The 13,744-nt window shown below is 39.1% G+C and overlaps 1 protein-coding gene across 1 annotated transcript in view; it reads left to right on the plus strand.

Moving 5' to 3' along the window:
• Nucleotides 1–7,341, plus strand: part of mmut (methylmalonyl CoA mutase) — a 30,402-nt gene extending 23,061 nt beyond the window's left edge. The window contains exons 10-13 of the mRNA XM_042503650.2: nucleotides 841–972; nucleotides 1,074–1,221; nucleotides 3,560–3,727; nucleotides 6,178–7,341. Of these exons, the coding sequence (XP_042359584.2) occupies nucleotides 841–972; nucleotides 1,074–1,221; nucleotides 3,560–3,727; nucleotides 6,178–6,306 (577 nt within the window). The 3' untranslated portion in view covers nucleotides 6,307–7,341. The remainder of the gene's footprint in view (nucleotides 1–840; nucleotides 973–1,073; nucleotides 1,222–3,559; nucleotides 3,728–6,177) is intronic.
• The last annotated feature ends 6,403 nt before the right edge of the window (nucleotides 7,342–13,744 follow it).

Here is a 13,744-nt window from a genome sequence, read left to right on the forward strand (position 1 = left end):
ACATATTTAAAAACATACATTAAACATGACTGTTGAAACAAAGAAGGAAATATAAAAACATGAATTAAACATGACTGTCAACACAAAGAAAGACATTTAAAATCATATATTAAACATGACTGTTGACACAAAGAAAGACATTTAAAAACATGAATTAAACATGACTGTCAACACAAAATGACACTTTAAAAAACATACATGAAACATTCCTCTATTAATTTTTTTATTTATTTTATTTGCTCACAATTAAAAGCCTGCAATCAGGAACAGAAGTGGAGACATTTGGATATTTGGATTGTGAATAAACTTGAAATAGTTGTACATTTATATAATTGTGAAATTTGTAAACATAATATCGCTGTTGTCAGGTGCAAACATCTTATCTCCAACATTGCTACTTGTCAGGAATTAGAAACAAAGCTGTTTTCAGAAGGATCCAATGGAAATAGGAGGTTAAGTTAAAAGATTTTTTAAAAATACATTATTGGTTGAGAAATGGTAAAATCCAATGATAGACATAGAGGGGGGACAATAAATTTAATTTATGGGAAAAAGAAGAAAATAGTGAAATGTGGAGATTTGAGATTTGTGCCTGATGGCAGCGATATAGGAGTTTTTTAAAAAAAAAAAAAAAAAGCGAGAAAGGGGTAGGAATATATATGTTTTACTTACAACTACCAACTCCTTTTTGGGCTCTCTACTTTTGTTTTTTTTTTTTTGTTTGTTTAATATATGTTTTAATTTTTGGTTTGAAATTTTAAAAGAAATCGTTCAGTCATTCTCCTTGTTCGAGTGCGTGGCAGTATTTCCAGTTTTCTATTTATTTTTTTTATTTTATAGATGTTCTGTCGGTGAAATAACTGACGCCATGAAGAAAGTGTTTGGAGAACACAAGGCCAGCACCAGGATGGTGAGCGGTGCTTACCGCAGCGAGTTCGGGGAGCATGAAGAGATCGCCACGGCCAACAACAGGTACAAAATAAACCTTAATATTTATTTTCATAATGCACAGACTCATTGCCCAACTGCTTAAGTTACGTTCTGTTTTCATACCATTTTTTACCATATCGCAGAGTTGCAGATTTTAAGAAGCACGAGGGCAGGAACCCTCGACTGCTGGTTGCAAAGATGGGCCAGGATGGTCACGACAGGGGCGCCAAAGTCATCGCCACAGGGTTCGCTGATCTGGGCTTTGATGTGGACATCGGACCACTGTTTCAGGTCAGCGTCTGACACAATGAAGTTACACATGTGCTGCCTAACTCAATTTTTTACCTCACACATTTTCTGCAGACATAAAACAGTCAGCACATCATATAGAAAGCGTGACAGTTAAGCGTGACGCACACTCACTGCAGAGCTTATAGGCACACTCTCATGGAACAAAGGCATCATGAATCTTATTAGTTGCACCTGCGCTTCTCCTGCTATGATAAATTGAAATATTTGCGTTTGTAAGCACTTGATTGCTTCCATTCTGTGTGTTAAAATATAATTACATCCAAATTAGAATTAGAAATACTTCATTGATTCCCGGGGGGAAAATGTAGTTCGTTACAGTCGCTTTTATGCCGGCATACAGAATTATAGCAAGTAGAAATAATAGGCGCAAGTATGTATAAGTATAAATATAAATGTAAAAATATAAATACAGTATAGTAACCAATTAGTAAAATATGTAAATGTAAATATAAAAATAGGTCTTAGTTGTTATCTTAAATTAATCTTTCAAAATCCTTACAAATGTGGAATTGAGAAGTAGGATTGTATTTTTTATTTTTTATTTTGCATAGTAAAATCTCCAAATAACTGGTAATATCTATTTTAAAAAAAAAAAAAAATACTTTCCCAAATTCCTCCTCTTACACCTGTCATGATAGGAATCCAGTCTCTCGAATCTCACATGCAGAAGTAAATAACGCAAAACTGCGAGGAAAACCAGCCAGAAAATGCCATGCATTTCCCATTTCTGCCGGTAAACCAAATAGATTTTTATAATACAAAATGTTCATTGTCATTCATGTACTCAAATGTGAAAAGGGTTTTTTTTTCCCCACAGGAAATTATCTGGCATTGAGTGGGTCCCGAAAATAGCTATCAAAACACAACACCTTTTATGATGTAATACCGAACATTTCAGTGTAGTCTGACCTGAGAGGAAAAAAAAGGTCCACAAGCCAACTGGTGGAGTGACTGCGCTAACCAGACACATCCGAGCTCACCGCCGTGACCCCGACCCGTGACCCCGAACGCCGTGACCCCGAACGCCGTGACTTTGGTGCAGATTATCAAATAATTCAAGTACATGCTGAAGGGCAGAGCGTCATTGCTCTTTACGGTCATTACATGCTGCAGATGCAGATTCACAGTCATTTTTTTGTTTCATTGTTTGATAAGAGAGTTCACAAATTCAAATAACTTTGAACTTCTGAATCTTGTGATGTGTTAAAGTTCAGCCAGATAAGCTCAGATTTCTCCGCCTGTAATGATAACGTGTGACGGATCGTGCTGATGTGTAAAATCCTGATGAATCCCCCGATCTGTTCAGGATGTACACAGTATCTCAGAGTACAGCAGTAGTACTTAAGCAATAGTACACAAGAGGGTGTGCTGCCAGGATCGAGGCAATTCATTATTGTGAGGTAATTTGCTCCCAAAAATTAAAAAAATATATATTTGAATAAAAATCCTAGTGTTAAAGGAAGGGAAGGATGTAGTGCTGCCCCCGAAAAGTCGAAGATTCAAATAATCAGAGACCCCTCAGCTGACAGAGACATTTGAAGTTGAGAAGCTTTTTTTTTTTTATGCAACTACGCCGACGCTACTTGAAGTACTTTGGAGTTATTAAAATCATTCCAGTGTATATGCTTGATAGTTAAATAGCTCTGCAATGAAATACATGAACAAATGTCTGCATCCAAGCATCCCAAGGATTTTTATTTTTATTTGTACAAATATTTTTTCCGTGCCGCTTATCACAATTCCACTTAGTGCAACATTTGTTTTTCAACAAAATAAAACAAAGTAACAAAAACAAAGTACAAAAGTAAAACAAAGTAAAAAAAAAAAAAAAATCTTAAACTTACCACATATCCACTCAGTGCATCATATTTGTTTAATGAAACAACAAAATAAACAAGCTAAAATATTTTTATGTAGCTCTTTTCACACTTCCACATCATTTGTTTGTTTGTTTTTTAAACAATAATAATTAAGTAAACAAACTGAAAATATTTTTATATGGCTGTTATCAAAATTCCACTTGGTACAACATTTGTTTTTTCAACAAAAATAACAAAGTAAACAAACTAAAAATATTTTTATATGGCCAAAATTTGCCAAATTTGTGGAGACTTCTTCAAGGCCATCTTCAGTTATTGCGTACACGAGATTGAGCCAGCTGCAAGATCGCAGTGACCTTGACCTTTGACCACCAAAATCGAATCACTTCATCTGTACTTTGTAGTGTCGATATTGCAGTTTTTATATTATGTTTTGAACACATCACTCAACAGTTGTGTTTTCTTCGTTTTTGCACGTCTGACTCTCGGGTGAACAGACGCCCCTCGAGGTCGCCCAGCAGGCGGTCGATGCAGACGTACACTGCGTCGGGGTCAGCACGCTTGCCGCGGGACACAAGACCCTGGTCCCGGAGCTCCTCAAGGAACTACGGAAGCTCAACAGGCCGGACATCCTGGTCATCTGTGGAGGCGTCATCCCGCCGCAGGTAATCTTTGACTCATTTCCTGTCGTCCTGTTGTTCTTTGACGCCGGTGATGGAGACTTGTGAGCAGGTGTGGGCGCAGTTAGTCATGTATTTTTAACTTTGTCTGGCGAGCTAATGTTTTAAGCTCGACGTGATGCTTTTCAAAGTCGGTAAAAGCATCAAAGTTTCCAGTACGTTTGAGGCATTTTCTTTCAATAATTAAAGCCGACAGGGAGGACTTCATCTTTTAATGAGCCTCAGAAAGGCGGCGTGAGTTGCTGGCGTCACTTTGATGATCACATTAAACATTTTAGCTGATGTTCGTGTTAACAATGCCAGCACACTGAGCACCTGTAGCTGTGGCTTGGTACTATTTTGAAATATTTTCATGACCGTGTTGTTGACAATGCAGCGGCTAGCATGGCTCCATAAATGTATGTCCTTAAATCGTGGAAATACAGCAGCTATAGCAACAGGCAGCTCTGCAGCAGCGTGAACACCGCACTCATGCGAGCCGCAGCAGTTCAGCGAGGTGGCCGTCACGTGCTGCTGACGCAGGAACTGTGCCGATTAAGCATTTAAGGCGAAGCAGCTGTTCAAACACAACTGATCCATCACAAAACATCAGCACTTAGTCGCCACTCAGACGCCGTCTCTCGTACAGCGTAAAAAGAATAAAGCTTGGAGACAAGAGAAGAGGAGGCCACCAAATGGAAAGACTGAGGACACTAATGAAGCTCAAAGGGACGACCACGAGAGAGGACAAAAAAAGAGACAGCAAATTACAGCAAGGTTTGAAGTCTAGCAAATCCCAAAGAGAGCAACGAAACGCAGCCTTAGTGGCAGCAGTAGTCTGGTTCAACTATTTTAATCCTTTAAAACCTGGATTAACTCACTTTCATGTGCTGTGTTTAATCACCTTTCACAAGTATTTAAACCTTTGAACTCTTTGCAAATTTGTTTTAAGTCTTCTGAAGACATGGGAAAACGACAATGAGCAACTTGACGAGAAATATCCACCGAATTACAAGAATTTAGCAGATTTAGAAAATTAGGGAAAAAAGCTAAGAGAGAGCTAAATTTATAATTATCATAAAAAGATATTTAAATTATTTTACAGAATAATTTTTAAGCATTTTTTTCAGGTAATTTCCCCCTTTTTATTTTTATTTTGCCTTTTTTATTTTGTTAGTTTCAGTTTTTTGGGTAATTTTCTTGTACTTTTTGCTAATTTCTTGTTAATTATTAGGTCTTTTTTTAAAGTTGCTAACAGCCTTTCTATGTATTTGAAAAAGGAAATTAATCCCATTTGCCAAGGTTTAAAGTGTTAACTATCATTTTATTTTATTCTAATTTATTTATTTTAATTTTATGCTTTTACCTCTACTGTTTTATTGGTTTATCTATTATTTTATTGTATTTTGTTGGTTTTACTTGTATCTTATAATTTTTTATAGGTGTATTTATCTTATTTTATTCTTTTTATTTCTTTTATTTATTCTAATTCATACGTATTTTTCTATTTTTAATGGTCCCCTTTTAGTTTTATTATTTAACTGAATTTTAATTTTTTTTTTTATAGGTTCTGACTCACATCTTTGCTTTTTGTATTGGTTTATTCTTTGTCTGAATAATTATTTAATGAGATTTTGTTTTAAGTTTTAATGGCTTTAATTCACTTTTATGGTTGGTGTTGTACCTGCAGCTTCTACCTTGCTTTTATTCATTCCACCTGGAATGAAATTAATTAATATACGTTTTGCCTGCTTGCTCGCAGCAAGTGTAGTTAAATCCATAATTCATCAAGTCCAAAACGCGCCTCACGCTGACTCTCTGTACATACTCTCTCGGGCTTCAGACTTTACCCAGCTTCACTGATTTAATTACCTAAATTCATTGAAATAAAGATGTAGTTTTTCCAGTTACAGTCTAAAAAAGAAAAAGTTCAGACAGATGTGTAAAACAGTTGAATTAAAACTTGAATACTTCAATCATAAAGGCCAGAAATAATAGTAAAACACATCATGATGCAGAAATATGCATAAGAATCAGCTCCACAGCAACGAGTGACACATCTGACGCCTGGCCATCAGCGGCTTTGCGGTCTTCCCCCCTCACGGTATTATTTTGGTGAAAACATCACAGTGTGTACGACCAAAGTCTGCAGTGTGGACACCTAGATTTAGCCACTACTCAGCTTTACTTTGAAGGCACACAAATGAACAAATTAAATGTTACCCTGCTGTCATGTGGACAAAGAACCAATCCGACATGATGAGGATGATCATGTAATTATCATCACCTCACTGTCAGATTTCCTTGATTCCATGCAGTGCCATCTCGCTCCAAAAAGCATAATTCATATAATTATCCAGGGATTATACACATCCTTCCTTCTCGGCAGGATGAGAGCTGAATTTCTCATTAAGCGGTCTTCGTATAAACTGTCTTCTGTCTCTGTGCGTCTGCAGGACTACGAGTTCTTGTACCAGAGCGGCGTGTGCGCCATCTTTGGCCCAGGAACCCGGATCCCTCAAGCTGCGGTGGAGGTTATTGACAACATTGAGAAGAGCCTGGAGAACATCCGGCAGGCCATGTGAACTCAAACAACAACTTCGAGAACTGTTTATTCATTTTGTGGCAACAGCAGAGTCACAAGTGGGAGCTCACACGCGTGTACAGAGTCAGCTTGTGGTATAAGATTGTAAAAAAGGAAAAATAACTCGCCGCCATGAGACCTCGAACATATATACAGCAGTCGAAATGATTAAAAACCTGTTGGGGTGTCGTGGTTGTGCTGCATTTTCTGAAAATCAGATTTGATTTTAGTTTCTAACACTGTCCTCACAGGTTGCTATTTTCAGTCCTGTAAATGCACAAAAGAAGAACATCACAAACAGTTTTTAGTTTTGTTCATTCACTCAAAATCTAAAGAAATCCCATCACACATATTTCGCTTAAATGGTGATTTAATTAATTACTTCACCTTTTGCAGCATGCCTGTGTGTGAATTGCAGTGGTTACATGATTATGAATATCCTGTTAATATTCTAGAAATTTCAGACTATGAATGGGAGCTCTGCCTCTCGCTCGACACTATCGAGTTTTAACAAGAAACAGAACCGGAGATCTTTACGAGAACAAGGTCGGTGTGAAAAGGGCCCTAAGACTTTTACCCACCTTTAACAAGCAAATTATACACCAAATTTAATCAAATAAATGTCCAAAGCAAACAAATGTGATGGACACATTGGCTGTTTTTCATCCACGATAAAACATTACATCACAGCGCTATAAAGTTACTTATAATGTTTTAAATGTAAGATGTGTGTGTTTTTTGCAGTTACTTAGCAGGGTGTTATAATTGCCAGCACAGTGAGACGGATCAAGTAATTCACATTAAATCAAAGCTCCTATGACCCCCAGGTTTTTTGTTCATGGATATTATCATCATGAAAGTGGCCTTCTGTTGTCTTGATCTATTGCCTCTTCTTCATCGTGTTTAATTCCAATTACTTGTGTCAGAGATAAAACCACAGAACAGCTTATGGAACAGTTGGATATAGTATTTTTCTACTTGTGACTGTGAATCAGACTGAGCGATCTCAATAAAGTTTGTAAACTTTGGAAATGAAGTGGGTGATCTCATTTGGGTTTTTTAAGCCTTCTTTACTTGTAGTATTTCAAAACTAATGTGTAAGAATTGGTGAGGAGAGGATGATTTATTTTGACACTGTTTTGACACCGACTAAATTGCAGTAATTGGCTCCTTGGAGGTGGAGCATATGTACTTGTTAGAGAGTGAAAATTGCAGTAATTATGGGCACAGTAATTACTGGTCCCAGCTGGTTATTACTGGCTTGAAATCACTTTATAAGTGCAGACGTCAGATGACATTGTGGTACTTTTCTAGCGCAGCACCTCCAGTTTACTAATTTTATTCCATGTAAGCATACTTATACTTGAATTTTAAGTATTTTATCGCTGGAATGAGGACATTTTCAGAAAATTAGGCTGTCTATTCCGCAGAACAATGCAAAAACTTTTGAATTGCTGCTACATGATCAGAAAAAAACATAAGAGAGCTGTGGCATTTACTTTTGCTGAAGAGGTAGAAAACCTACAACTACCAGAATGCATTGTGCCACTCCAAACCAGTAAACCAGGGACACTCAACTTGCTTTGCTACGGGGCATTTCTATGATTTTCGTTAAATTCTAGGGTTTTAGGACATTTCTAGGATTTAAGGACATTTCTAGGACTTTAGTACATTTATGAGATTTTAAGAAATTAATAGGATTTTGGGACACTTATCAGATTTTCGGACATTTCTTGCTTTATTATTTATTGTGACATTTCTGGGATTTAAGGACGATTCTTTGATTTTAGGACATTTTTAGGATGTTGAGACGTGTCTATTTTAGGACATTTTGACATTAGGAGCTTACTTAGGACCTTTTTTGGGGGGTGCAGGAGATCTTCCACTGGGACTTTTTTATTTTTTTTATTAATAAAACTCTATCTTGATGCTGCTTTATGCACTCTGGCAACTGCTGCAGACTATAAAGTACAAAAAACATTCCCAGTGTGAATCACTTTGTTTTTATTGGGAATTATAAAATTATTGGGGGGCCACTTAGCATCCTATGTAGGGCCAGATTTGGTCCGTGGGCTGTATGTTGAGAATCAATGCGGTAAATGCTCCATTTGGTCAATCAGACAGCTTTCAACAAAGGTAACATGTCAGCCGACGTGCAAAAAGCAAGATTTACCAGCAATACAGTCAACAGGTAAGCTAAGGTATGTTTGTGAAGACATTTTAGGCGAGAAATGGGCAGCACCGTAACAGATATTGGTTTTTATTTGATAAGTGTTGCTAGGCTTCACAGTTTTTACCTCAGTATTTTTAGCCTTACAATACAGGAAAAAATATGGCGCCACTATCTTGTTCACAAATGGTTGTTTTGCAGCCAAACAGTGCACGAAAAATATGCTTCTGAAGACATTTAGGGTAGAAATGGGCAACACAGTAACATAATGTTGGTTTATATTTGATCTGCACTGCTTAATTTTACAGTTTAATGTGAGTTTCATAAAGCCAGGCGGATTTCTCTCTTGATCGATTTTATACTCTTTGTAGCTGCGGTCGGCAGACTTTGCTCGAAAATGCAGCAGTACTTTGGACAGCAGAGAGAAGAGCCGGTGAAAGTTTGAGGTTAGTTGAAGAGAAGAGAAGTTACACACACTACCATCGTTATTATTAGGGGTGTGAATCTTTCAGTATCTCACGATTCAATTCGATTTTGATTCTTGGGTTCATGATTCGATTCAGAATCGATTCTCAATTCAAAATGATTTCCAATTCAAAACATAGCAGGTGTAATTTCAGCATCTACTCCAGTCTGTTTCGACAGTGGCATATTGTGTTATGAAAGCAAAGTGTGGATGAAATTATGGAGGTTTTCTTATGTACAAGCTTTTTTAGCTTTTTTGCTGTAGAAAACCTTCTCCCAAGTGTGGGGAATCAGAAAGTGAAAAAATAAACATTGTAATTATTATAGTTTAAAAAATGGACACAGCTTTTCCACTTTTTCAGACATTATTATTATTATTATTATTATTATTATTATTATTATTATTATTATTATTATTATTATTATTATTATTATTATTATTATTATTATAGGGGATACCAGCGTTTATTCTAATGCATGAGGCGCTACCAATAACACAGCGATAGATACGGGAGGATTTGACCAATCACAGCGCAGTTTGCTCCATATGACGTATGGCATACGTAGCCGGATACAAAGCATCGGATCGTCTTCCGATTGGTGGAAAAGACCGAAACAAACCTCTGACCTCTCTAAAGGAACCATGGGAAACCAATATGGCGTTTAGCATCGACGCTAATGTACTTTTATCATCGAAATATGGATAAAATATGGACCGAAGACACCCAATATCGATCTGTCATTATGGATTTATTGAACACCGAATTCCAGGGCTGGATACCGAGGCCTCTGAAAGAGCTACGATGCGCCGGAGTCATCCTCTGAACGGCACAACCGGCAGCTTTCACCGGGGACGATCCGACAAACGGTCTCAGAATTATTAAGGCTTTTCTAAATGATAAAAAACTCTATTTAGTAAATATAGTCTATAATCGATGTTTAGGATTTTTGAATCAATTCTGAATCGTTAAAAATGAGAACCGAGATTGTTATGTGAATCGTGAATGTGAATTTTTGTTGCCATGAGAGTTTTTCAGCCAGTGTTGGACACGGTGCACAAGTCAGGAACCGAGTCAAAGTTTACCTGCCTGACCAGCTCGAGGGATGTTTTCGCGTAATTTTTGATGGTTTTGCGGGTCACACGCGCCTGTAATGGTCCCTCCAGCTGGTTTATCCGTTACAGTTCCTGTAAAACTGAAAACAAGTTTATTCTGGTGGATAGTTTAACTAGTTATGCTGGTTATGCTGGTGTGACTGGTGTGTGTAGCTGGTCATGTTGGTTATGCTGGTGAGACTGGTGTGTGTAGCTGGTTATGCTGGTGAGACTGGTGAGACTGGTGTGTGTAGCTGGTTATGCTGGTGAGACTGGTGTGTGTAGCTGGTTATACTGGTGAGACTGGTGAGACTGGTGTGTGTAGCTGGTTATGCTGGTGAGACTGGTGAGACTGGTGTGTGTAGCTGGTTATACTGGTGAGACTGGTGAGACTGGTGTGTGTAGCTGGTTATGCTGGTGAGACTGGTGTGACTGGTGTGTGTAGCTGGTTATGCTGGTGAGACTGGTGTGACTGGTGTGTGTAGCTGGTTATGCTGGTGAGACTGGTGTGTGTAGCTGGTTATGCTGGTGAGACTGGTGTGACTGGTGTGTGTAGCTGGTTATGCTGGTGAGACTGGTGTGACTGGTGTGTGTAGCTGGTTATGCTGGTGAGACTGGTGAGACTGGTGTGTGTAGCTGGTTATGCTGGTGAGACTGGTGTGACTGGTGTGTGTAGCTGGTTATGCTGGTGAGACTGGTGAGACTGGTGTGTGTAGCTGGTTATGCTGGTGAGACTGGTGTGTGTAGCTGGTTATGCTGGTGAGACTGGTGTGTGTAGCTGGTTATGCTGGTGAGACTGGTGAGACTGGTGTGTGTAGCTGGTTATGCTGGTGAGACTGGTGTGTGTAGCTGGTTATACTGGTGAGACTGGTGAGACTGGTGTGTGTAGCTGGTTATGCTGGTGAGACTGGTGTGACTGGTGTGTGTAGCTGGTTATGCTGGTGAGACTGGTGAGACTGGTGTGTGTAGCTGGTTATGCTGGTGAGACTGGTGTGTGTAGCTGGTTATGCTGGTGAGACTGGTGAGACTGGTGTGTGTAGCTGGTTATACTGGTGAGACTGGTGAGACTGGTGTGTGTAGCTGGTTATGCTGGTGAGACTGGTGTGACTGGTGTGTGTAGCTGGTTATGCTGGTGAGACTGGTGAGACTGGTGTGTGTAGCTGGTTATGCTGGTGAGACTGGTGAGACTGGTGTGTGTAGCTGGTTATGCTGGTGAGACTGGTGTGTGTAGCTGGTTATGCTGGTGAGACTGGTGAGACTGGTGTGTGTAGCTGGTTATGCTGGTGAGACTGGTGAGACTGGTGTGTGTAGCTGGTTATGCTGGTGAGACTGGTGAGACTGGTGTGTGTAGCTGGTTATGCTGGTGAGACTGGTGTGACTGGTGTGTGTAGCTGGTTATGCTGGTGAGACTGGTGAGACTGGTGTGTGTAGCTGGTTATGCTGGTGAGACTGGTGTGACTGGTGTGTGTAGCTGGTTATGCTGGTGAGACTGGTGTGTATACAAACGGACCAGGTGACACAGATGTCACATTAAAAAAAGCACCTGCTCCATACGTAGTTATTTAAACAGCTAATTTTAAGGTAACAAAACCAAAACGATTCTTCTTTTCAGGTGATTCCACGTTAAAGGAAACATACTGAATATATTATAATCATTCCTCATATTCCACTGACGTAGCGTCGCTCGCCCGTGACATTGTTCAGCCATCAGTGTTGTCTTTTTTATAACATACATTCTTTTTTTGTTAAAACCTAGTGCCTACGTTACCCACATTGCAACTCGACTGGAAATTCTGTTGTGATGCTACGAGCAGCGAATGAAGACTCGAGCAGAGATGAGAAGCGGGCGTTATCCGTCAGGTAAGCCCGCTTTTTAATAATCCAACATCCCTCAGGTTTTCTTCATTTTGAAATTGAAGTCAGCGACAACAGCCCTGACTGAAGTGACAGCCTCGAAACGTGTTTCTCAGCTCCCTCCTAGTCCACAAATATACTGTGCATGCATATTTTTATTTTTAAAAAATTCTCAGTCGACTTTGGGGGCTCAGATCACTTCCGGTACTGTTTATAGCAGAGAAATGCTCAAAAAAGAAGAAATTAAGATCATTTTCTTTGTGATATCAACATGCCAGAGAGCTGCTGTACGACTGATCGACCCAGACGTGGCCAGATCAAGTATTTTACTTGTATTCATAATTTAATCATTTTTTCAAGCTAGCGTGAAGGTGGTGTTATCATAAGACAGCCTAATGTGGATTCAAGGCTGACGAGGGCGAGTTCTCTCCCGTGTTATCCTTTCCATCACCAGAAAGAGCTTGAAAATAATCAAATGCTTATTGGCCTCGATATTCTTAAATCAAAATGTAATTCAAGGTTGTGAAGTTGAGCAGAAAGAATAAAAAACTGCAGCACGTTCAAGATTTTGCAGCATGCTGATTACAGAGTACACACAACCTTCTGCCCCAAACAAAGATGGCGGCGACTTGGAGACGTTACCGTGACTTTGGTGATGCAGTGGTACGACCTGCTTCTTTATGAGGCTAATTTCAGTACCATCAGCTTCAGCTGTACTTTATATTCAGAGATAATTCACAAGATGGTGAACATGGTAAACGTAAAAAATAATAGTAATAATAATAACTTTATTTAAATAGCCAATTCATGCATAAAATGCAACATAAAGTGATGAACATAAAAGAATATATAACACTTGTGATGGAAATAAAGATGAAAATGGATGATAAAAATATATTAAAATAAAAAAAATAAATGAATAAATAAATAAATCAGTTGAAACTGAGGAGACGACATAAAACAACCGTCAGTTTAAAACACATATCAGGAGAAAGAAATGGTAAAACGATGTGTCTTGAGATTTCGTTGAAAGGTTTCGCAGATGTAGAGCCCTGTGAGACCTTCAGGCGGACTGATCCAGAGTTTAGGGCCTTCGTCACCGAAGGTCGCCTCTGCATGTCTTTTATTTCTGACCTCTGAAACCGTCGAGAGGTTCGAGTCTGAGGATCGTTGGGACCGAACGGGCACATTTATCTCGACCATGCCTGACAGATAACATGTTGCAAGGCCGTTTAGCGATTTAAAAAAACACCGAAAGGATCTTAAAATTCACTGATTTAAAGATTGGAGCTTTCTGTCTATGAACCATGTCACGTAAATCCAGCCTTTAGTCACATTGCTAATGTGATGTTCAGCTTTATATCTGTGAGCGTGTTAGCCCGCCGCCTCTGGCGTAAATCACTGTAAATCTGTGCGCTCTGCTGTGTGTCACAGCCTCTCACAGCCGCTGGTGTGTTGTTACTAATTAGATAGCGAGACCCTATTTTTTTTTTTAGACTTAATTGTCCCCATTGGGGGATTTCTTTCCACAACACACAGAGCGGCACACACACACACACTCAGACCTGAGGCCGCATCTCAGCCTCCTGCAAACCCTGATGTATTATAACGGGGGTTTGCAAAGTGTTCGTGACCGAGTGCCATTTTAGGGAGGCAGCATGTGATTGTTTTTCATGTCTATGATGAGACGGAGTACATGAAACCTCCAGCACGCCTCTGGACACGCAGTCAGCCACTGTGTTGAGGGTTAGGGTTAGTTAGGTAGTAAACCCTAACCCGAAACAAACTTCCATCAATAAATCGATTCTCAGCCTGTGCTTGTAAAATGCGACATCACAGACAGAAGTCCAATTAAAT

This window comes from Plectropomus leopardus, chromosome 16 (genome assembly GCF_026936395.1).
Source record: "Plectropomus leopardus strain MGB_pleo_1.0 chromosome 16, ASM2693639v1, whole genome shotgun sequence".
Taxonomy (NCBI): Eukaryota; Metazoa; Chordata; class Actinopteri; order Perciformes; family Serranidae; genus Plectropomus; species Plectropomus leopardus.